A 25,917-nucleotide genomic window follows, 5' to 3' on the forward strand; every position below is an offset into this window, starting at 1 on the left:
GGGTGAAAAATCGGGATTTTGGGTCTCACCCACGATGGATTTGCCCATCTGCTCCCAGGCAGGTACAGAGATAATTAATTTATAATTAATAATACATAAATTTATATGGAAAAATACCAATTTTTTCTCAAAAATAGCGATTTTTCTGGGCCAAACTCGGATTTTTGGGGTGCAAAATTGGGATTTTGGGTCTCACCCACGATGGATTTGCCCATCTGGTCCCAGGCCGCCGTGTTGTCGCCCAGCCAGTGCCCGGCCCAGCGGCCGCTGCCCGGGAACGTCGAGCGCGTCACCACCAGGCCGCGCTCGCCCGTCACCTCCTGCACCGCCCTGGGAAAGGCAATTAATAATTAATTAATTAATTAATATTATTATAATTAATTAATAAATAAATATTATTATTCATAACGATATTAATAGCAATATTAGTAATAATAACGTCACCACCGGGCCGCACTCGCCCGTCACCTCCTGCACCGCCCTGGGCAAGACGATTAATAATTAATTAATTAATTGCCCCACCTGAGCGTGGGCTCGGTCTGCGCCCAGCCGTACAGGTTGTGCACGTCGTAGTGGCCATTTCCAAATAACACATAATAATATATAATACAGAATATAGAACATAGAAAATATATAACATAGAATACAGAATATAGAATATAGAATATACAACCCAGAGTATGGTATATTGCATTTATACCATGCCCCACCTGAGCGTGGGCTCGGTCTGCGCCCAGCCGTACAGGTTGTGAACGTCGTAGTGGCCATTTCCAAATAATACAATAATAATATATAATACAGAATATAGAACATAGAAAATACAGAATATAGAATATAGAACATAGAATATAGAACATAGAATATAGAATATAGAATATAGAATATGGTATATTGCATTTATACCATGCCCCACCTGAGCGTGGGCTCGGTCTGCGCCCAGCCGTACAGGTTGTGAACGTCGTAGTGGCCATTTCCAAATAATACAATAATAATATATAATACAGAATATAGAACATAGAAAATACAGAATATAGAATATAGAACATAGAATATAGAACATAGAATATAGAATATAGAATATAGAATATAGAATATGGTATATTGCATTTATACCATGCCCCACCTGAGCGTGGGCTCAGTCTGCGCCCAGCCGTACAGGTTGTGCACGTCGTAGTGGCCATTTCCATATAATACATAATAATATATAATACAGAATATAGAATATAGAATATAGAATATAGAATATAGAATACAGAATATACAACCCAGACCATAGATTATTGCATTTATACCACCCCCACCTGAGCGTGGGCTCGGTCTGCGCCCAGCCGTACAGGTTGTGCACGTCGTAGTGGCCATTTCCAAATAACACATAATAATATATAATACAGAATATAGAACATACAGAACATAGAATATACAACATAGAATACAGAGTATGGATTATAGAAGTTATACCATGCCCACCTGAGCGTGGGCTCGGTCTGCGCCCAGCCGTACAGGTTGTGCACGTCGTAGTGGCCATTTCCAAATAACACATAATAATATATAATACAGAATATAGAACATATAAAATATATAACATAGAATACAGAATATAGAATATAGAATATACAACCCAGAGTATGGTATATTGCATTTATACCATGCCCCACCTGAGCGTGGGCTCGGTCTGCGCCCAGCCGTACAGGTTGTGCACGTCGTAGTGGCCATTTCCAAATAACACATAATAATATATAATACAGAATATAGAACATAGAATATAGAATATAGAATACAGAATACAGAATATACAACACAGACCATAGATTATTGCATTTATACCATCCCCACCTGAGCGTGGGCTCGGCCTGCGCCCATCCGTACAGGTTGTGCACGTCGTAGTGGCCATTTCCAAATAACACATAATAATATATAATACAGAATATAGAACATACAGAACATAGAATATACAACATAGAATACAGAGTATGGATTATAGAAGTTATACCATGCCCACCTGAGCGTGGGCTCGGTCTGCGCCCAGCCGTACAGGTTGTGAACGTCGTAGTGGCCATTTCCAAATAACACATAATAATACATAATACAGAATATAGAACATACAGAACATAGAATATACAACATAGAATACAGAGTATGGATTATAGAAGTTATACCATGCCCACCTGAGCGTGGGCTCGGTCTGCGCCCAGCCGTACAGGTTGTGAACGTCGTAGTGTCTCACGGGGGTCCCGTCCGGCAGCCGCTGCTCCCCCTCCATGCAGAGCGTCTTGGAGCTCAGCCCCTCCCAGCGCGACGCCAGCTCTGCCCAAAAACGGGAAAATCCGCAAAAATTTACTCCAACATTTTCACGACCCAAATCCAGATTTAAATCCCGTTTTTGTCATTTTTACTGACAAAAAAAAATCCCTTTTCGTTCACATTTTTGGTGACCCAAATCCATTTTAATTCCCGTTTTTAACGACAAAAAATTGAATTTAATTCACAGTTTCATTGACAAAAAATCAAATTTTTTGTCCCACTTTTAATGAAAGAAAATCCCTTTTAATTCCCCTTTTTAGTGACAAAATTCCCGTTTTAATTCACATTTTTTGTTACCCAAATGCAGATTTAATTCCCATTTTTGTATTTTTTAGTGACAAAAAATTCATTTTAATTTTCACTTTTAGTGACAAAAAATACAATTTCATTCCAATTTTCAGTGGCAAAAAAATCCAATTTAATTCCCACTTTTAGTGACCAAAAATCCATTTTATTTCCCAGTTTTAATGACAAAAGATCCAATTTAATTCCCATTTTTACTGACAAAAAATTCATTTGAATCCACATTTTTGGGGCAAAAAAATCTGATTTAATTCCTTTTTTTAATGACAAAAAAATCCATTTTCCTCCCATTTTTCAAGACAAAAAATCCATTTTAATTCCCATTTTTAATGACAAAAAATTCATTTTATTTCCCATTTTTAATGACAAAAAATCCAATTTAATTCCCATTTTTAGTGACAAAAAAATCGAATTTAATTCCCTTTTTTAATGACAAAAAAACCCATTTTCCCCCCATTTTTAGTGACAAAAAATCCAATTTAATTCCCATTTTTAGTGACCAAAAATCCATTTTATTTCCCATTTTTAATGACAAAAAATCCAATTTAATTCCCAGTTTTAATGACCAAAAATCCAATTTAATTCCCATTTTTAGTGACCGAAAATCCATTTAAATTCACATATTTATGGACAAAAAAATCGAATTTAATTCCCTTTTTTAATGACAAAAAAACCCATTTTCCCCCCAGTTTTAATGACAAAAAATCTAATTTAATTCCCATTTTTAGTGACCAAAAATCCATTTTAATTCCCATTTTTAGTGACAAAAAATTGATTTAATTCCCATTTTTAGTGACAAAAAAATCGAATTTAATTCCTTTTTTTAATGACAAAAAAAACCATTTTCCCCCCATTTTTAGTGACAAAAATTCCAATTTAATTCCCATTTTTAGTGACCGAAAATCCATTTAGATCCACATTTTTAGGGACAAAAAAATCGAATTTAATTCCCTTTTTTAATGACAAAAAATCCATTTCCCTCCCATTTTTCAAGACAAAAAATCCAATTTAATTCCCATTTTTAGTGACCAAAAATCCATTTTATTTCCCATTTTTAATGACAAAAAATCCAATTTAATTCCCATTTTTAGTGACCAAAATTCCATTTTATTTCCCATTTTTAATGACAAAAAATCCAATTTAATTCCCAGTTTTAATGACCAAAAATCCAATTTAATTCCCATTTTTAGTGACCGAAAATCCATTTAAATTCACATATTTAGGGACAAAAAAATCGAATTTAATTCCCTTTTTTAATGACAAAAAAACCCATTTTCCCCCCAGTTTTAATGACAAAAAATCCAATTTATTTCCCATTTTTAGTGACAAAAAATTCATTTAAATCCACATTTTTAGTGACATAAAAATCTAATTTAATTCCCATTTTTAGTGACCAAAAATCCAATTTAATTCCCATTTTTAGTGACAAAAAATCCAATTTAATTCCCATTTTTAGTGACAAAAAAATCGAATTTAATTCCCTTTTTTAATGACAAAAAAAACCATTTTCCCCCCATTTTTAGTGACAAAAAATCCAATTTAATTCCCATTTTTAGTGACCAAAAATCCATTTTATTTCCCATTTTTAGTGACAAAAAATCCAATTTAATTCCCATTTTTAGTGACCGAAAATCCATTTAGATCCACATTTTTAGGGACAAAAAAATCGAATTTAATTCCCTTTTTTAATGACAAAAAAATCCATTTTCCTCCCATTTTTCAAGACAAAAATTCCAATTTAATTCCCATTTTTAGTGACCAAAAATCCAATTTAATTCCCATTTTTCGTCCCTTGTAACGACCCAAACCCAGAATTAATTACCCACAATTAATTAATCCATATTTTTTCCCATTTTTATCATTTTTATCGAGCCAAAATTCAGAATTTTGGGATTTTTTGACTCACGGGGGACGTAGGGCGGGAAGTTGAGCTCGCGGTCGCGGCAGCCGCCGACGGCGCCGTGGACGAAACTCGACGGCTCGTTCATGTCCTGGGGAGGGAAATTTTCATTAATTTTGGGGAAATTTTAATTAATTTTGGTAATTTTTAATAAATTTGAGGAATTTAGACAAAAATCCCGAAAAAAATTCCTTTTTTTGGGTGGATTTTAGCCCAAAAATAGCGAAAAAAATCCAATTTTTCAGCCTGAAAATACTGGGAAAAATTCCTTTTTTTTGGGTGAATTTTAGCCCAAAAATAGCGAAAAAATCAAATTTTTTAGTCTAAAAATTCTGAGAAAAATTCAATTTTTTTGGTGAATTTTCAGGTTTTTTTGGGGTAAAATCCACCAAAAATAAAGGATTTTAAAAGAATTTTTGGAGCTAAAAATCGCCCAAAAATTTGAATTTTTCCCAGTATTTTTAAGCTAAAAAATTGGATTTTTTCACTGTTTTTGGGGTAAAAACTCGACCGCTCATTCACATCCTGGGGAGGGAAATTTTAATTAATTTTGGTAATTTTTAATAAATTTGAGGAATTTAGACAAAAATCCCGAAAAAAATTCCTTTTTTTGGGTGGATTTTAGCCCAAAAATAGCGAAAAAAATCCAATTTTTCAGCCTGAAAATACTGGGAAAAATTCCTTTTTTTTGGGTGAATTTTAGCCCAAAAATAGCGAAAAAATCAAATTTTTTAGCATAAAAATACTGGGAAAAATTCCATTTTTTTGGCGAATTTTTGGGGGTTTTTTTGGGGTAAAATCCACCAAAAATAAAGGATTTTAAAAGAATTTTTGGAGCTAAAAATCGCCCAAAAATTTGAATTTTTCCCAGCATTTTTAAGCTAAAAAATTGGATTTTTTTCACTATTTTTGGGCTAAAATTCACCCAAAAAAAGGAATTTTTTTCAGTTTTTTTGGGTTAAAATCTACCAAAACTAGACGATTTTTTTCACGATTTTTTTTGCAAAAAAAAGGAAATTTTTTCAGTTTTTTTGGGTTAAAATCTACCAAAACTACACGATTTTTTTCAGGATTTTTTGGCCAAAAAAATGAAAATTTTTTCAGTTTTTTTGGGTTAAAATCTACCAAAAATAGAGGATTTTTTTCAGGATTTTTTGAGCTAAAAATCGCCCAAAAATTTGAATTTTTCCCAGCATTTTTAAGCTAAAAAATTGGATTTTTTTCACTATTTTTGGGCTAAAATTCACCCAAAAAAAGGAATTTTTTTCAGTTTTTTTGGGTTAAAATCTACCCAAAATAGAGGATTTTTTTCACGATTTTTTTGCAAAAAAAAAGGAAATTTTTTCAGTTTTTTTTGGGTTAAAATCTACCAAAAATAGAGGATTTTTTTAAAGGATTTTTTCAGCTAAAATCCTCCCCCAAAAACTAAATTTTCCCAGTATTTTGATGGTGAAAAATTTGATTTTTTTCGCTATTTTTGGGCTAAAATTCACCCAAAAAAAGGAATTTTTTTCAGTATTTTTGGGTTAAAATCTACCCAAACTAGATGATTTTTTTCAGGATTTTTCGGCCAAAAAAAGGAAATTTTTTCAGGTTTTTTGGGGTAAAATCCACCCAAACCAAAGGATTTTTAAAAGAATTTTTTCAGCTAAAATCCTCCCTGAAAAATTCAATTTTCCCAGTATTTTTAAGCTAAAAAATTGGATTTTTTTCACTATTTTTGGGCTAAAATTCACCCAAAAAAAGGAATTTTTTTCAGTTTTTTTGGGTTAAAATCTACCCAAACTAGAGGATTTTTTTCAGGATTTTTTGGCCAAAAAAATGAAAATTTTTTCAGTTTTTTTGGGGTAAAATCCACCAAAAATAAAGGATTTTTTTCAGGATTTTTTGAGCTAAAAATCGCCCAAAAATTTGAATTTTTCCCAGCATTTTTAAGCTAAAAAATTGGATTTTTTTCACTATTTTTGGGCTAAAATTCACCCAAAAAAAGGAATTTTTTTTTTCAGTTTTTTTTGGGGTAAAATCCACCAAAAATAGAGGATTTTTTTCAGGATTTTTGGAGCTAAAAATCGCCCAAAAATTTGAATTTTTCCCAGCATTTTTAAGCTAAAAAATTGGATTTTTTTCACTATTTTTGGGCTAAAATTCACCCAAAAAAAGGAATTTTTTTCAGTTTTTTTGGGTTAAAATCTACCAAAAATAGAGGATTTTTTTCACGATTTTTTTGCAAAAAAAAAGGAAATTTTTTCAGTTTTTTTTGGGTTAAAATCTACCAAAAATAGAGGATTTTTTAAAGGATTTTTTCAGCTAAAATCCTCCCCCAAAAACTAAATTTTCCCAGTATTTTGATGGTGAAAAATTTGATTTTTTTCGCTATTTTTGGGCTAAAATTCACCCAAAAAAAGGAATTTTTTTCAGTATTTTTGGGTTAAAATCTACCCAAACTAGATGATTTTTTTCAGGATTTTTCGGCCAAAAAAAGGAAATTTTTTCAGGTTTTTTGGGGTAAAATCCACCCAAACCAAAGGATTTTTAAAAGAATTTTTTCAGCTAAAATCCTCCCTGAAAAATTCAATTTTCCCAGTATTTTTAAGCTAAAAAATTGGATTTTTTTCACTATTTTTGGGCTAAAATTCACCCAAAAAAAGGAATTTTTTTCAGTTTTTTTGGGTTAAAATCTACCCAAACTAGAGGATTTTTTTCAGGATTTTTTGGCCAAAAAAATGAAAATTTTTTCAGTTTTTTTGGGTTAAAATCCACCAAAAATAAAGGATTTTTTTCAGGATTTTTTGAGCTAAAAATCGCCCAAAAATTTGAATTTTTCCCAGCATTTTTAAGCTAAAAAATTGGATTTTTTTCACTATTTTTGGGCTAAAATTCACCCAAAAAAAGGAAATTTTTTCAGTTTTTTTTGGGGTAAAATCCACCAAAAATAAAGGATTTTTTTCAGGATTTTTGGAGCTAAAAATCGCCCAAAAATTTGAATTTTTCCCGGTATTTTGAGGGTGAAATTTTTGATTTTTTCAGCGTTTTTTGGGGTACAAAAATGGAATTTTGGGCACTCACGATCCAGATGCCGTCGAATTTGATGCTGAGCGAGGAATTCCGGGGGTTGTGGAAAACGTCGGCGATTTCCCGCGCCCACCACGAACGCGTGGAGCCACGGAAAAAATCCGGCACCGCCGCGAAGGCGCGGTACAGCTGCGGGAATTAATTAATAATTGCAATTAATTAGGGTTAATAAATCAGTGAGGGTCAGTAAATTAACTATGGGAATTAAATCAATAGGATTTGTTGGGTTTTAAATGGGAATTTCATTGGGAAAAGAAGAAATCTGGCACGGCCGCGAAGGCGCGGAACAGCTGAGGGGAATTAATTAATAATTGTCATTAATTAGGGTTAATAAATCAATGATTGTCATTAAATTAACTATGGGAATTAAATCAATAGGATTTGTTGGGTTTTAAATGGGAATTTCATTGGGAAAAGAAGAAATCCGGCACGGCCGCGAAGGCGCGGAACAGCTGAGGGGAATTAATTAATAATTGTCATTAATTAGGGTTAATAAATCAATTAGGGTCATTAAATTAACTATGGGAATTAAATAAACAGGATTTATTGGGTATTAAATGGGAATTTAATTGGAAAAAGAAGAAATCCAGCACAGCAGTGAAAGCGTGGTAAAGCTAAGGAAATTTCATTAATAATTGTCATTAATTAGGGTTAATAAATCAGTGAGGGTCAGTAAATTAACTATGGGAATTAAATCAATAGGATTTATTGGGTATTAAATGGGAATTTCATTGGGAAAAGAAGAAATCCGGCACGGCCGCGAAGGCGCGGAACAGCTGAGGGGAATTCATTAATAATTGTCATTAATTATGGTTAATAAATCCATTATGGTCATTATAATGGTTATTAAATTAATAAAGATAATGAAATTAACATCATTTATTGGGTTTTAAATGGGAATTTAATTGGAAAAAATCCGGCACGGCTGTGAAAGCGCGGTAAAGCTGAGGGGAATTCATTAATAATTGTAATTAATTACAGTTAATAAATCAATTATGGTAATTATAATGGTTATTAAATTAATAAAGGTCATGAAATTAACATCATTTATTGGGTTTTAAATGGGAATTTAATTGGAAAAAATCCGGCACGGCCGCGAAGGCGCGGAACAGCTGAGGGAAATTCATTAATAATTGTAATTAATTATGGTAATTAAATTAATTATGGTAATGAAATTAACATCATTTATTGGGTTTTAAATGGGAATTTAATTGGAAAAAATCCGGCACGGCCGCGAAGGCGCGGTAAAGCTGGAGAGCAAAAAGTAATTAATTATCATTAAATAATGAAGGTAATAAAATTAATTCTAATAATTAATTTAACGGAATTTCTTTCCAGCCAATCGTCCGAGACATTTTTTAATTATTTCTGAATTCTTTGGGATTTTTTGAATTGAATTTTTCAATTTTTTAATTTTCCTGCTAAAAACGAGGAATTTTAAAGGCCAATTAATTTCTAATTAATTAATTAATTAATGTAATTAATTAATGAATCATTAATTAATTTTTACCTCCACTTGGGTGTCCCAGTCCAGAGAATCATTGACAACAACGTTGGGCAGGTCCGGCCACACCTGGGGAATTAATTAAAATAATCCCCATAATTAGCTAATTAAATATGCAAATGGCCTCAAATCAATTTTGGAAGAAAAATGAAAATTTTTAAAAAATTTTTGGGAATTATTTTTAATTTTCTGGGGGGATTGAACGGATCCTCCTGGGATTTTTAGGGGTAATTAAAAAAAAAATGAAATTATTTTATTTTTGGGAATTTGGGGAATTTTGGGGGAAATATTTGGAAATTTTGGGAAAATATTTGGAATTTTTGGGGAAAATTCGGGGAAATTTTCAGGGAATTGTTTGGGATTTTGGGGAAAATATTTGGAATTTTTGGGGAAAAATTCGGGGAAATTTTCAGGGAATTATTCGGGATTTTGTGGGAATTATTTGGAATTTTGGAGAAATTTTAGGGGGAAATATTTGGAATTTTAGGGGGAAATATTTGGAAATTTTGGAGAAAAATTCGGGGAAATTTTCAGGGAATTATTTGGAATTTTGTGGGAATTTGGGGGAATTATTTGGAATTTTGGAGAAATTTTAGGGAGAAATATTTGGAATTTTTGGGGGAAATATTTGGAAATTTTGGAGAAAAATTCGGGGAAATTTTCAGGGAATTATTTGGAATTTTGTGGGAATTTGGGGGAATTATTTGGAATTTTGGAGAAATTTTAGGGAGAAATATTTGGAAATTTTGGGGAAAATATTTGGAATTTTTGGAGACAAATTCGGGGAAATTTTCAGGGAATTATTTGGGATTTTGTGGGAATTTGGGGGAAACTCTTTGGGATTTGGGGGGAATTTTTTGGAATTTTGGGGGGAAATTTTGGGGAAAATATTTGGAATTTTTGGGGAAAATATTTGGAATTTTTGGAGAAAAATTCGGAGAAATTTTCAGGGAATTATTTGGGATTTTGTGGGAATTTGGGGGAATTATTTGGAATTTTGGAGGGAATTATTTGGAATTTTGGGGGGAAATTTTGGGGGAATTTTGGGGGGAAATTTGGAGGAAAATCTTTGGGATTTGGGAGAATTTTGGGGGAATTTTAGGGGGGAATTATTTGGAATTTTGGGGAAATTTTAGGGGGAAATATTTGGAATTTTGGGGGAAATATTTGGAATTTTGGGGGGATTTTGGGGAAAATCTTTGCATTTTGGGAGGATTTGGGGGAAATTTTGGGAGAAAATATTTGGATTTTTGGGGGGGAATTTTAGGGGGGAATTATTTGGAATTTTGGGGAATATTTTGGGGGAAGTGTTTGGGATTTTGGGGAGGAATTTGGGGCAATTTTGAGGATTATATTCGGAATTTTGGCGGCAATTTGAGGAGAATTTTGGGGAAAATCTTGGGAATTTTTGGGCAAGTTGGGAGAAATTTGGGGGCAATTTTGGAGGCAATTTTGGGGGAAACCTTTGGGAAAATGTTTGGAATTTTGGAGAAATTTTAGGGGGGAAATATTTGGAATTTTGGGGGGGATTTTAGGGGAATCTTTGGGAAATTTTGGGGGAAAATATTTGGAATTTTTGGAGAAAAATTCAGGGAAAAATTCAGGGAATTATTTGGGATTTTGTGGGAATTTGGGAGAATTATTTTGAATTTTTGAGAAATTTTAGGGGGAAATATTTGGAATTTTGGGGGGATTTTAGGGGGGATTTTGAGAGAAAATATTTTGGATTTTTGGGGATTTTGGGGGAATTTTTGGAGAAATTTTGTGGGGAAATCTTTGGGAATTTTGTGAAATTTTGGGGGAAAATATTTGGAATTTTTCGGAAAATATTTGGAATTTTGGAAAAATTTTAGGGGAAATATTTGGAATTTTGGGGGGGATTTTAGGGGAATCTGGGATTTTGGGGGAATTTTTGGAGAAATTTTTGTGGGGAAATCTTTGGGAATTCTGTGAAATTTTGGGGGAAAATATTTGGAATTTTTGGGGAAAACATTTGGAATTTTGGAGAAATTTTAAGGGGAAATATTCGGAATTTTGGAGGGAATTTTGTGAGAAATTTTGGATGGTATTTGGGGGGATTTTGGGGTGAATTTGGGGGAAAAAAATTGGAATTTGGACCTTGGCGAAGATGATTTGGTCGCTGTTGGGCCACTTGATGAAGACGTCGCGCTGCAGCCCCCGCTCGTACGCCGGGTAATTCGTCTCGTTGGCCGAGATCGCCGGGTCCTGAAAACCACAATTCATTTCAATATGAAAAATTTAAATTTTTAAAAATTAATTTTAAATTAATTTTAAAAAATAAAACGAAATTATGGAGTTTTAATGTTAAAATTTTAATGTAATTTCCTTTTTTTTTGTTAAATTTGATTTTAATTCCGGTTCTTAATTGAGTTTTAATTCTAGTTTTAAATTGATTTTAATTTTATTATTATGTGAAATTTAATTTTAAATTCTAATTTTAATTTTCAATTTTAATATTGAAGTCCGCCCCCTCTATTTAAGCCCCGCCCCTTTCGTGCTGACATCATCACCAGGATGAGCCCAAATCTCATCTTCTTCTTTAGCTCCGCCCCCTTTCCGCCATCTTTAACAGTGACATCATCACCAAAATGAGCCGAATCTCAATTTTCCCTTTAGCCCCGCCCCTTTTGCAAACCCCGCCCCTTTGTGTATGACGTCATCCTCAGAATGCCCACCAAACTCATCTTTTCCTTTAGCTCCGCCCCTCTCTAAACCCCGCCCCTTTCTGGGATGATGTCATCACCAGGAAAAGAGCGAATCTCATTTTTTGCTTTAGCCCCGCCCCCTTTTTTGGCATAGTCCGCCCCCTCTATTTAAGCCCCGCCCCTTTAGTGCTGACATCATCACCAGGATGAGCCCAAATCTCATCTTCTCCTTTAGCTCCGCCCCCTTTCCGCCATCTTTGGCTATGACGTCATCCCCAAAACGAGCCCAAATTTCATTCATTTTCCCCTTTAGCTCCGCCCCTTTGTTTTTAGCAAGCCCCGCCCCTTTTAGGGATGACGTCATCACCAGGCTGAGCCCGAACCTCATCTTTTCCTTTAGCCCCGCCCCCTTTCCCCCATATTTCACAATGACATCATCACCAAAACGGGCCCGAATCTCATTTGCTTTTTTAGCCCCGCCCTGTTTTTGCTAGCCCCGCCCCTCAGGGGGTGACGTCATCACCAGGATGAGCCTGAATCTCACCTTTTGGTTTAGCCCCGCCCCTCTCTTTAAGCCCCACCCCTTTCAGGGATGATGTCATCACCGAGCTAAGTTCTAAGAGCGTTTTTTTCCTTTAGCCCCGCCCCCTTTGGGGAAGCCCCGCCCCTGAGGGTGTGACGTCATCACCAGGATGAGCAGGAAGCGCATTCCGCGGGCCCGGATGTGGCGCACGAGCTGCGGAAGGTTCTGGAAGCAGCGGCTGAGGGGGACGCCCATCTTTGGCTTTAGCCCCGCCCCCTCTCTCTAAGCTCCGCCCCCTCTTTTTAAGCACTGCCCCTTTAGTGATGACGTCATCACTTGGATGAGGACAAATCCCTTCTCCTTTAGCTCCGCCCCCTTTCCGCCATCTTTGGCTATGACGTCATCCCCAAAACGGGCCCAAATCTCATTTTCTGCTTTAGCCCCGCCCCTTTTCCACAAGCCCCGCCCCTTCAGGGGTGACGTCATCACCAGGATGCGCCCGAACCTCATCTTTTCCTTTAGCCCCGCCCCCTTTCCCCCATATTTCACAATGACATCATCACCAAAACGGGCCCGAATCTCAATTTTCCCTTTAGCCCCGCCCCTTTTCCACAAGCCCCGCCCCTGAGGGTGTGACGTCATCACCAGGATGAGCACGAAGCGCATTCCGCGGGCGCGGATGTCGCGCACGAGCTGCGGAAGGTTCTGGAAGCGCGGGCTGAGGGTGAAGTCGAGCTGGCGCTCCATGTAATCGATGTCGGCGTATTGGACGTCCTGGCCAAAAAATGGAATTAAAAACGGGAAAAAAATGGAATTAAAAACGGGAAAAATGGAATTTAAAATGGGAAAAAACGGAATTAAAAACGGGAAAAAACGGAATTTAAAACGGGAAAAAACGGAATTAAAAACGGGAAAAAACGGAATTGAAACTGGGAAAAAACGGATTAAAAAATGGAAAAAAACGGAATTTAAAACGGGAAAAAATGGAATGAAAAACGGGAAAAACGGAATTTAAAAAGGGAAAAAATGGAATTTAAAACAGCAAAAAAATGGAATTAAAATGGGAAAAAAAATGGAATTAAAAATGGGAAAAAACGGAATTTAAAACGGGAAAAAATGGAATTTAAAACGGGAAAAAATGGAATTAAAACGGGAAAAAATGGAATTAAAACCGGGAAAAATGGAATTTAAAATGGGAAAAAATGGAATTTAAAATGGGAAAAAATGGAATTAAAAACGGGAAAAAATGGAATTAAAAACGGGAAAAAAATGGAATTTAAAATGGGAAAAAACGGAATTTAAAATGGGAAAAAATGGAATTTAAAACGGGAAAAAATGGAATTAAAACGGGAAAAAATGGAATTAAAAACGGGAAAAAATGGAATTTAAAATGGGAAAAAATGGAATTAAAAACAGGAAAAAACGGAATTTAAAATGGGAAAAAAATGGAATTTAAAACGGGAAAAAATGGAATTTAAAATGGGAAAAAATGGAATTAAAAACGGGAAAAAATGGAATTTAAAATGGGAAAAAATGGAATTTAAAATGGGAAAAAATGGAATGAAAAACGGGAAAAACGGAATTTACAAAGGGAGAAAACGGAATTTAAAACGGGAAAAAATGGAATTTAAAACAGCAAAAAAATGGAATTAAAATGGGAAAAAAAATGGAATTAAAAATGGGAAAAAATGGAATTAAAAACGGGAAAAAATGGAATTAAAAACGGGAAAAAATGGAATTAAAAACGGGAAAAAATGGAATTTAAAATGGGAAAAAATGGAATTAAAAACAGGAAAAAACGGAATTTAAAATGGGAAAAAATGGAATTAAAAACGGGAAAAATGGAATTAAAAATGGGAAAAAACTGAATTAAAAACGGGAAAAAACGGAATTTACAATGGGAAAAAATGGAATTTAAAAATTTTATAGAGATTTTTATATATTGTATAAATATTTAAAAATAAATGCAAAATTTATATTTTTATAAATATTTTTGGAGGTTTCTGAGCTCACCAAGGGGGATCTGGGCCTGGTTCATCTCCCAATATTTGTAATATTTTAATTTTATTTTATACAGATTTTTATGTGATACATAAATATTTAAAAATAAATATGAAATTTATTTTATAGAGATTTTTATATAATATATAAATATTTTAAAATAAATATAAAATTTATATTTTTGTAAATATGTGATATATAAATATTTTAAAATAAAAATGAAATTGATATTGTACAGATTTTAATGTGATATATAAATATTTTAAAATAAATATAAATTTCATATTGTACAGATTTTTATGTGATATATAAATATTTTAATATAAATATAAAATTCATATTTTTATAAATATTTTTGGAGGTTTCTGAGCTCACCAAGGGGGTCTGGGCCTGGTTCATCTCCTGATATTTGTAATATTTTAATTTTATTTTATACAGATTTTTATGTAATATATAAATATTTAAAAATAAATATAAAATTTATATTTTTATAAATATTTTTGGTGGTTTCTAAGCTCACCAAGGGGGTCTGGGCCTGGTTCGTGTCCTGATATTTGTAATATTTTAATTTTATTTTATAGAGATTTTTATATAATACATAAATATTGTAAAATAAATATAAAATTGATATTTTTTTGAATATTTTTGTGGATTTCTCACCACGGGGATGTGGGCCTGGCTCATCTGCTGATATTTGTAATATTTTAATTTTATTTTATAGAGATTTTTATATAACATATAACTATTTAAAAATAAATATAAAATTGATATTTTTTGAATATTTTTGTGGATTTCTCACCAGGGGGATCTGGGCCTGGCTCATCCCCTGCACGAGTTCGGCGATTTCGGCGTCGTTTTTGTAGCCGTAACGGCAAAGTTGGAATCCCAGCGACCAATAGGGCGGCAGAACCGGCCGGCCAATCAGCTGCGAGGAAAAAATTTAAATTTAAATTTTGGGAAAATTTAAAAAAAAATTTAAAAGAAACAGATTAAAAAATCCCCCAAAAATTCACCAGAAATATCCCAAAAAATCTGCCCCAAACCCCCAAAAATTTCTCACAAATCAACTAAAAATCCACTTAAAAATCACAAAAATTTACTTGCAAAATTGGGGCAAAAAGTAAAAAAATTCACTCAAAAATGCCAACGAATTTGCCCCCAAAATTCCAAAAAAAACCCCAAAAAATAAGAAAAATTTAGAAAAAATCATCAAAAAATCCCCAAAATCCCCAAAAAATTACTCAAAAATACAACCAAAAAATTTTTAAAAATTCACTCAAAAATCCCAAAAATTTCCTTGCAAAATTTGGCCAAAAATCCGAAAAAATCCCAAAAAATTTACAAAAAAAAATTTTAATAAATTCCAAAAAATCCCAAAAATTTCCTCGCAAAATTTGGCCAAAAATCCGAAAAAATTCCAAAAATTTACTCCAAAAATTAAAAAAAAATCCCAAAAATTTCCTCACAAAATTCGGCCAAAAAATCCCAAAAAATCCCCAAAAATTTAGGATAAAATTTCAAAAAAACCCCTAAAACATCCCAAAAAAATTACTCACAAAATTCGGCCCAAAAATCCCAAAAAATCCCCAAAAATTTACGAAAAAAAATCCAAAAAAAATCCCCAAAAAATTACTCACAAAATTCGGCCCAAAATCCCCAAAAATCCCCAAAATTTAGGATAAAATTCCAAAAAAAACCCGAAAAAATCCCAAAAATTTACTCCAAAAATTTACAAAAAATCCCAAAAAATCCCAAAAATTTACTCGCAAAATTCGGCCAAAAATCCCAAAAAATCCGCCAAAATTTAGGATAAAATTTAAAAAAAAATCCCAAAAAATCCCCAAAAATTTAGGATAAAATTCCAAGAAAAATCCGAAAAAATCCCAAAAATTTACTCACAAAATTCGGCCAAAAATCAAAAAAAATCCCCAAAATTTACTCCAAAAATTCAGCAAAAAGAAATCCTCAAAAATTTACGAAAAAATTTAAAAAAAAATCTGAAAAAGTACAAAAATTTACTCCAAAAATTCAGCAAAAAACCCAAAAAATCCCCAAAAAATTTACTCAAAAATTAAAAAAAAAAATTCGAAAAAATCCCCAAAAATTTCCGAAAAAATTCCAAAAAAACCCCAAATTTCCCGTGACTCACGGCGGTGTACTCGCGCACGACGTCCTCGGGGCCGGGTCCCATCAGGAGGTAAAAATCGAAGATGCCGCCGGTGCTGCGATAGGTGAGCGCCGGCGTCGGCTGCAGCGTCACGTCTGCAACGCCGAAAATTCCAGAAAATTGGAAAATTGGAAAATTTCCCAAAATTCCCCCGAAATTTTCCCAAAATTCCCCCTAAATTTCCTCAAAATTTCCCCAATTTCCCTTAAAATTTCCCCAATTTCTCCCAAATTTTCCCCATAATTCCTAAAAATTCCCCCAATTCTCTGAAATTTCCTGATATTTTCTCAAATTTTCCCCAAAATTCCCTTAAATTTTCCCACATGTCCTCAAATTACCCAAATTTCCCCAATTTCTTTCAAATTTTCCCAAATTTCTCCAAGTTTCCCAAAATGTCGCAAAATTTCCTGGAATTTCCTCCTATTTTCCCAAAATTCCCCCTAAATTTCCTCAAAATTTCCCCAATTTCCCCTAAAATTTCCCCAGTTTCTCCCAAATTTTCCCCATAATTCCTAAAAATCCTCCAATTTTCTGAAATTTCCTGATATTCCCCAAATTTCCTCAAATTTTCACACATTTCCTCAAATTAGCCAAATTTCCTCAATTTCTTTCAAATTTTCCCGAATTTTTCCCAAATTTTTTCAGATTTTTCCCAAATTTTTCCCGAATTTTTCCCAAATTTTTCCCGAATTTTTCCCGAATTTTTCCCGAATTTTTCCCAAATTTTTTCAGATTTTTCCCAAATTTTTCCCAAATTTTTCCCAAATTTTTCCCGAATTTTCCCCGAATTTTTCCCAAATTTTTCCCAATTTTTTTCCCGAATTTTTCCCAAATTTTTCCCGAATTTTCCCCAAATTTTTCCCGAATTTTCCCCGAATTTTTCCCGAATTTTTCCCAAATTTTTCCCGAATTTTTCCCGAATTTCCCCCGAATTCCCGGCACGTTTTACCCATGGCGTTGCTGTTGAGCAGCAGCACGCCGTGCGCGCTGCCGTCCTCCTCCAGCCCCACGTGGAACGGATGGAAGCCGTACGAGTTCAGCTTGTACTGCGCCCGGAATGCAAAAAAAACGGGAAGGAAGCCGTTATCGATCCGTGGGTTATTGGTTTTTATCAATATCAGCGGTTTATCGATATTTCTCCCCGTTATCGATGCGTTATTGGTCGTTGGTGGAAAAACAAGGGGCCGTTGGGCAAAGGATGGGTTGGGTTTGATTGGGTTGGGTTTGGGTTGGGTTTGGTTGGGTTGAGTTGGGTTGGGTTGGGATTGGTTGGGTTGGGTTTGGTTTGGTTGGGTTGAGTTGGGTTGGATTGGGATTGGTTGGGTTGGGTTTGGTTGAGTTGGGTTGGTTGGGTTGACTTGGATTGGTTGTGTTGAGTTGGGTTGGGTTTGATTGGGTTTAGTTGGATTGGGATTGGTTGGGTTGGGTTTGGATGGGTTTGAATGGGTTGGGTTGGGTGGGATAGGATTAAGTTGCGTTGGGTTGGGTTGGGTTGCAATGAGATGAGTTGGGTTGGGTTGGGTTGAGTTGGGTTGGGTTGAGTTGGGTTGAGTTGGGATGGGTTTGGATGGGTTTGAATGGGTTGGGTTGCGTTGGGTTGGGTGGGATAGGATTGAGTTGCGTTGAGTTGGGTTGGGTTGCAATGAGATGAGTTGGGTTGGGTTTGGTTGGGTTTGCTTGGGTGGGGTTGGGTTTGATGGGGTTGAGTTGCATTGGGTTGAGTTGGGTTGGGTTGGGTTGGTTGGGTTGAGTTGGGTTGGGTTTGATTGGGTTTAGTTGTGTTGAGTTGGGTTGGGTTGGGTTGGGTTGAGTGGGATTGGGTTGGGTTGGGTTGGGTTGGGTTGGGTTTGGATGGGTTTGAATGGGTTGGGTTGGGTGGGATAGGATTGAGTTGCGTTGGGTTGGGTTGCAATGAGATGAGTTGGGTTGGGTTGAGTTGGGTTGGGTTGGGTTGAGTTGGATTGGGATTGGTTGGGTTGGGTTGGGATTGGTTGGGTTGGGTTGGGATTGGTTGGGTTGGGTTTGGTTGGGTTGGTTGGGTTGGGTTGAGTTGGGTTGGTTGGGTTGAGTTGGATTTGGTTTGATTGGGTTTAGTTGTGTTGAGTTGGGTTGGGTTGGGTTGAGTTGGGATGGGTTTGAATGGGTTGAGTTGGGTTGGGTTGGGTTGGGTTGAGTTGGGGCATCCTCCTCCAGCCCCAGGTGGAAGCCGTACGAGTTCAGCTTGTACTGGATGGGTAAAAGGCGTTATTGATCGATGGATTATTGATCGATAGATTATTTACACCACTTACTGATTTTTGTACCGATTGCCAATAGGTTATTGGTTGTTAATGGGAAGTCAAGGAACTGTTGGGTAATGGATGGGTTTGATTGGGTTGGGATGACTTGGGTTGGGTTTGGTTGGGTTGGGATTGCATGAGTTGGGTTGGGTTGGGATGAGTTGGGTTGGAATGACTTGGGTTGGGTTGGGTTGGGTTGGGTTTGGTTGTGTTGAGTTGAGTTGGATTGGGATTGGTTGGGTTGGGTTGGGTTGGGTTGGGTTGGGTTGGGTTGGTTTTGGATGGGTTTGAATGGGTTGGGTTGGGTGGGATAGGATTGAGTTGCGTTGGGTTGGGTTGCAATGAGATGAGTTGGGTTGGGTTGAGTTGGGTTGGGTTGGGTTGGGTTGAGTTGGATTGGGATTGGTTGGGTTGGGTTTGGTTGGGTTGGTTGGGTTGAGTTGGGTTGGGTTTGATTGGGTTTAGTTGTGTTGAGTTGGGTTGGGTTGAGTTGGATTGGGATTGGTTGGGTTGGGTTTGGTTGAGTTGGGTTGGTTGGGTTGAGTTGGGTTGGGTTTGATTTGGTTTAGTTGTGTTGAGTTGGGTTGGGTTGGGTTGGGTTGAGTTGGGTTGGGTTGGGTTGGGTTGGGTTGTGTTGAGTTGAGTTGGATTGGGATTGGTTGGGTTGGGTTGGGTTTGGATGGGTTTGAATGGGTTGGGTTGGGTGGGATAGGATTGAGTTGCGTTGGGTTGGGTTGCAATGAGATGAGTTGGGTTGGGTTGAGTTGGGTTGGGTTGGGTTGGGTTGAGTTGGATTGGGATTGGTTGGGTTGGGTTTGGTTGAGTTGGGTTGGTTGGGTTGAGTTGGGTTGGGTTGGGTTGAGTTGGGTTGGGTTTGGATGGGTTTGAATGGGTTGGGTTGGGTGGGATAGGATTGAGTTGCGTTGGGTTGGGTTGAGTTGGGTTGGGTTTGATTGGGTTGAGTTGGATTGGGATTGGTTGGGTTGAGTTGAGATTGGTTGGGTTGGGTTGGCTTGGCTTGGCTTGAGTTGGGTTGGGATGGGTTGAGTTGGGTTGGGATTCAATGGGTTGGATTAGGTTGGGGTTGGTTGGGTTGAGTTGAGTTTGGTTGGATTGGATTGAATGCGTTGGGTTGAGTTGGGTTGGGATTCAATGGGTTGGGTTGGGTTGGGTTGGATTGGGTTGAGTTGGGTTGGGTTGGCTTGGCTTAGGATGGGTTGGGATGGGTTGGATTGAGTTGAGATTGGTTGGGTTGGGTTGAGTTGGAATCGAACGAGTTGGGTTGGGTTGGGTTGAGTTGGGTTGGGATTCAATGGGTTGAGTTGGGTTGGGTTGGGTTTGATTGGGTTGAGTTGGATTGGGATTGGTTGGGTTGGGTTGGGATTCAATGGGTTGGATTAGGTTGGGTTTGGTTGGGTTGAGTTGGGTTGGGTTGAGTTGGGTTGAGTTGGGTTGGGTTGGGATGGGATCGAATGAGTTGGGTTGGGATGGGTTGGGTTGAGTTGAGTTGGGTTGGGATTCAATGGGTTGGATTAGGTTGGGTTGGGTTGGGTTGGGTTGGGTTGAATTGAGTTGGGTTGAGTTGACTTTGGTTGGATTGGATTGAATGCGTTGGGTTGGGTTGGGTTGGGTTGGGTTGAGTTGGGTTGAGTTGGGATGGGTTGGGATGGGATCGAATGAGTTGGGTTGAGTTGAGTTGGGTTGGGTTGGGTTGGGTTGAGTTGGGTTGGGTTGAGTTGGGTTGGGTTGAGTTGGGTTGAGTTGGGTTGGGTTGGGATGGGATCGAATGAGTTGGGTTGGGATGGGTTGGGTTGGGTTGAGTTGGGTTGGGATTCAATGGGTTGGATTAGGTTGGGTTGGGTTGGGTTGGGTTGGGTTGAGTTGGGTTGAGTTGGGATGGGTTGGGATGGGATCGAATGAGTTGGGTTGAGATGGGTTGGGTTGGGTTGAGTTGGGTTGGGATTCAATGGGTTGGGTTGGGTTGATTTGGGATCGAATGAGTTGGGTTGGGTTGGGTTGAGTTGGGTTTGGAATTGTTTGGGATTCAATGATTTGGATTGGGTTGGGATGGGTTGAGTTGGGTTGGGATTCAATGGGTTGGATTAGGTTGGGTTGGGTTGGGTTGGGTTGGGTTGAGTTGGGTTGGGTTGGGTTGGGTTGGGATTCAATGGGTTGGGATGGGTTGAGTTGGGTTGAGTTGGGATCGAATGAGTTGGGTTGTGTTGGGTTGGGTTGGGTTGAGTTGGGTTGGCTTGGATTGGGATTGGTTGAGTTGATTGGATTGAGTTGGGTTGAGTTGGGTTGGCATTCAATGGGTTGAGTTTGGTTTTGTTGGGTTGAGTTGAGTCGAGTTGAGTTTGGTTGGATTGGATTGAATGCGTTGGGTTGAGTTGGGTTGGGTTGAGTTGGGTTGGCTCATCTTGCCTCATGATGTCCAAATTTCCCCAATTTCCCCCTTTTTCACCCCAAACCCCCAATTTTGTCTCACGCCGGGCGGCTGATCGCGGGCGAACATGCCCCAGGTGTGCCAGCCGAGGTCGTGCCGGAACGTTCCGCGCTCGCTCTCGCCGAAGCCGTAAACGAACGGCGCCGGGAGGCGCGTGGAGATCTGCAGGAACTGATCCGAGAAGGCGAACGTCGGCAGCTGCGAGTCCCAGCTGGGATCGGGGCGAAAAACGGAGAAATTGGTCAAATTGGAAAAAAAAAACGGGGAAAAATTCAGTGAAAATTGGGTAAAATTGCAAAAAAATTGGGTGAAATTTGGAGGAAATTTGAGTTAAAAACAAAAGGAAAAATTGGAGAAAATTCATCATTTGGGTAAAAGAAGAAAAATTGGGTAAAAGCGGGTAAAAATTGGGGAAATTGAGGAAAATTTTTTTAAAAGTGATAGAATTGGGAAAATCGTGTAAAAAATGGGTGAAATCGAAATTGGGATGAATTTGGTAAAAATTGGAAAAATTGGGAAAATCGTGTTAAAAATGGGTGAAATCGGGATGAATTTGGTGAAAATTGGGTGAAATTGGGAAAATCGTGTAAAAAATGGGTGAAATTGGGATGAATTTGGTAAAAATTGGGTGAAATTGGGAAAATCGCGTGAAAAATGGGTGAAATTGTGATTGATTTGGTAAAAATTGGGTGAAATTGGGAAAATCATGTAAAAAATGGGTGAAATTGGGATGAATTTGGTAAAAATTGGGTAAAATTGGAAAAATCGTGTAAAAAATGGGTGAAATTGGGATGAATTTGGTAAAAATTGGGTGAAATTGGGAAAATCGTGTGAAAAATGGGTGAAATTGTGATGAATTTGGTGAAAATTGGGAATATCGTGTAAAAAATGGGTGAAATCTGGATGAATTTGGTAAAAATTGGGAAAATCGTGTAAAAAATGGGTGAACTTGGGATGAATTTGGTAAAAATTGGAAAAATTGGGAAAATCGTGTAAAAAATGGGTGAAATTGGGATGAATTTGGTAAAACTTGGAAAAATTGGGAAAATCGTGTAAAAAATGGGTGAAATTGTGATGAATTTGGTGAAAATTGGGTGAAATTGGGAAAATCGTGTAAAAAATGGGTGAACTTGGGATGAATTTGGTAAAAATTGGAAAAAATTGGGAAAATCGTGTTAAAAATGGGTGAAATCTGGATGAATTTGGTAAAAATTGGGAAAATCGTGTAAAAAATGGGTGAAATTGTGATGAATTTGGTAAAAATTGGGTGAAATTGGGAAAATCGTGTAAAAAATGGGTGAACTTGGGATGAATTTGGTAAAAATTGGAAAAAATTGGGAAAATCGTGTAAAAAATGGGTGAAATTGTGATGAATTTGGTGAAAATTGGGAATATCGTGTAAAAAATGGGTGAAATTGTGATGAATTTGGTGAAAATTGGGTAAAATTGGGAAAATCGTGTAAAAAATGGGTGAAATCAGGATTGATTTAGTAAAAATTGGGTGAAATTGGGAAAATCGTGTGAAAAATGGGTGAAATTGGGATGAATTTGGTGAAAATTGGAAATATCGTGTAAAAAATGGGTGAAATCTGGATGAATTTGGTGAAAATTGGGAATATCGTGTAAAAAATGGGTGAACTTGGGATGAATTTGGTAAAACTTGGAAAAATTGGGAAAATCGTGTAAAAAATGGGTGAAATTGTGATGAATTTGGTAAAAATTGGGTGAAATTGGGAAAATCGTGTAAAAAATGGGTGAACTTGGGATGAATTTGGTAAAAATTGGAAAAAATTGGGAAAATCGTGTAAAAAATGGGTGAAATCGGGATGAATTTGGTGAAAATTGGAAATATCGTGTAAAAAATGGGTGAAATCAGGATGAATTTGGTAAAAATTGGGTGAAATTGGGAAAATCGTGTAAAAAATGGGTGAAATTGGGATGAATTTGGTGAAAATTGGAAAAATTGGGAAAATCGTGTTAAAAATGGGTGAAATCGGGATGAATTTGGTAAAAATTGGGTGAAATTGGGAAAATCATGTAAAAAATGGGTGAAATTGTAATGAATTTGGTAAAAATTGGAAAAATTGGGAAAATCGTGTAAAAAATGGGTGAAATCTGGATGAATTTGGTAAAAATTGGAAAAATTGGGAAAATCGTGTGAAAAATGGGTGAAATCGGGATGAATTTGGTAAAAATTGGGTAAAATTGGGAAAATCGTGTAAAAAATGGGTGAAATCGGGATGAATTTGGTAAAATTGGGAAAATCGCGTAAAAAATGGGTGAAATTGTGATGAATTTGGTGAAAATTGGGTGAAATTGGGAAAATCGCGTAAAAATGGGTGAAATTGTAATGAATTTGGTAAAAATTGGAAAAATTGGAAAAATCGTGTAAAAAATGGGTGAAATTGGGATGAATTTGGTAAAAATTGGGTGAAATTGGGAAAATCGTGTGAAAAATGGGTGAAATTGTGATGAATTTGGTGAAAATTGGGAATATCGTGTAAAAAATGGGTGAAATCAGGATGAATTTGGTAAAAATTGGAAAAATCGTGTAAAAAATGGGTGAACTTGGGATGAATTTGGTAAAAATTGGAAAAAATTGGGAAAATCGTGTAAAAAATGGGTGAAATTGGGATGAATTTGGTAAAACTTGGAAAAATTGGGAAAATCGTGTAAAAAATGGGTGAAATTGTGATGAATTTGGTGAAAATTGGGTGAAATTGGGAAAATCGTGTAAAAAATGGGTGAACTTGGGATGAATTTGGTAAAAATTGGAAAAAATTGGGAAAATCGTGTTAAAAATGGGTGAAATTGTGATGAATTTGGTAAAAATTGGGTAAAATTGGGAAAATCGTGTAAAAAATGGGTGAAATCGGGATGAATTTGGTAAAAATTGGGTGAAATTGGGAAAATCGTGTGAAAAATGGGTGAAATTGTGATGAATTTGGTGAAAATTGGGAAAATCGTGTAAAAAATGGGTGAAATCTGGATGAATTTGGTAAAAATTGGGAAAATCGTGTAAAAAATGGGTGAAATTGTGATGAATTTGGTAAAAATTGGGTGAAATTGGGAAAATCGTGTAAAAAATGGGTGAACTTGGGATGAATTTGGTAAAAATTGGAAAAAATTGGGAAAATCGTGTAAAAAATGGGTGAAATTGGGATGAATTTGGTAAAAATTGGGTGAAATTGGGAAAATTGTGTAAAAAATGGGTGAAATTGGGATGAATTTGGTGAAAATTGGGAATATCGTGTAAAAAATGGGTGAACTTGGGATGAATTTGGTAAAACTTGGAAAAATTGGGAAAATCGTGTAAAAAATGGGTGAAATTGTGATGAATTTGGTGAAAATTGGGTGAAATTGGGAAAATCGTGTAAAAAATGGGTGAACTTGGGATGAATTTGGTAAAAATTGGGTGAAATTGGGAAAATCGTGTAAAAAATGGGTGAAATCGGGATGAATTTGGTAAAAATTGGAAAAATTGGGAAAATCGTGTTAAAAATGGGTGAAATTGTGATGAATTTGGTGAAAATTGGGTAAAATTGGGAAAATCGTGTAAAAAATGGGTGAAATCTGGATGAATTTGGTAAAAATTGGGAAAATCGTGTAAAAAATGGGTGAACTTGGGATGAATTTGGTAAAAATTGGGTGAAATTGGGAAAATCGTGTAAAAAATGGGTGAAATTGGGATGAATTTGGTAAAACTTGGAAAAATTGGGAAAATCGTGTAAAAAATGGGTGAAATTGTGATGAATTTGGTGAAAATTGGGTGAAATTGGGAAAATCGTGTAAAAAATGGGTGAAATTGGGATGAATTTGGTAAAACTTGGAAAAATTGGGAAAATCGTGTAAAAAATGGGTGAAATTGTGATGAATTTGGTGAAAATTGGGAATATCGTGTTAAAAATGGGTGAACTTGGGATGAATTTGGTAAAACTTGGAAAAATTGGGAAAATCGTGTAAAAAATGGGTGAAATCGGGATGAATTTGGTAAAAATTGGGTGAAATTGGGAAAATCGTGTGAAAAATGGGTGAAATCGGGATTGATTTGGTAAAAATTGGAAAAATTGGGAAAATCGTGTGAAAAATGGGTGAACTTGGGATGAATTTGGTAAAAATTGGGTAAAATTGGGAAAATCGTGTGAAAAATGGGTGAAATCGGGATGAATTTGGTAAAAATTGGGTAAAATTGGGAAAATCGTGTAAAAAATGGGTGAAATCGGGATGAATTTGGTAAAATTGGGAAAATCGCGTAAAAAATGGGTGAAATTGTGATGAATTTGGTGAAAATTGGGTGAAATTGGGAAAATCGTGTAAAAAATGGGTGAAATTGTGATGAATTTGGTGAAAATTGGGTGAAATTGAGAAAATCGTGTAAAAAATGGGTGAAATTGTAATGAATTTGGTGAAAATTGGGTAAAATTGGGAAAATCGTGTAAAAAATGGGTGAAATCTGGATGAATTTGGTAAAATTGGGAAAATCGTGTAAAAAATGGGTGAAATCGGGATGAATTTGGTAAAAATTGGGTGAAATTGGGTAAATCGTGTAAAAAATGGGTGAAATCGGGATGAATTTGGTAAAAATTGGGTAAAATTGGAAAAATCGTGTAAAAAATGGGTGAAATCGGGATGAATTTGGTAAAAATTGGGTGAAATTGGGAAAATCGTGTGAAAAATGGGTGAAATTGTGATGAATTTGGTGAAAATTGGGAATATCGTGTAAAAAATGGGTGAAATCTGGATGAATTTGGTAAA

The 25,917-nt window shown here is 36.0% G+C and overlaps 1 protein-coding gene across 1 annotated transcript in view; it reads right to left on the minus strand.

Annotated features, from left to right (window-relative positions):
• The window catches only part of LOC131570579 (sucrase-isomaltase, intestinal-like), a 151,443-nt gene that overhangs the window by 37,043 nt on the left and 88,483 nt on the right, over positions 1-25,917 (minus strand). The window contains exons 35-45 of the mRNA XM_058822943.1: positions 21,205-21,373; positions 17,387-17,483; positions 16,420-16,532; positions 15,070-15,195; positions 12,915-13,043; positions 11,199-11,306; positions 9,087-9,149; positions 7,571-7,705; positions 4,511-4,595; positions 2,166-2,304; positions 197-330 (exon numbers count right to left, since the gene is read on the minus strand). Coding sequence (XP_058678926.1) covers positions 197-330; positions 2,166-2,304; positions 4,511-4,595; positions 7,571-7,705; positions 9,087-9,149; positions 11,199-11,306; positions 12,915-13,043; positions 15,070-15,195; positions 16,420-16,532; positions 17,387-17,483; positions 21,205-21,373 — 1,298 coding nt within the window. The remainder of the gene's footprint in view (positions 1-196; positions 331-2,165; positions 2,305-4,510; positions 4,596-7,570; positions 7,706-9,086; positions 9,150-11,198; positions 11,307-12,914; positions 13,044-15,069; positions 15,196-16,419; positions 16,533-17,386; positions 17,484-21,204; positions 21,374-25,917) is intronic.

This window comes from Ammospiza caudacuta, chromosome 36 (genome assembly GCF_027887145.1).
Source record: "Ammospiza caudacuta isolate bAmmCau1 chromosome 36, bAmmCau1.pri, whole genome shotgun sequence".
NCBI lineage: Eukaryota > Metazoa > Chordata > Aves > Passeriformes > Passerellidae > Ammospiza > Ammospiza caudacuta.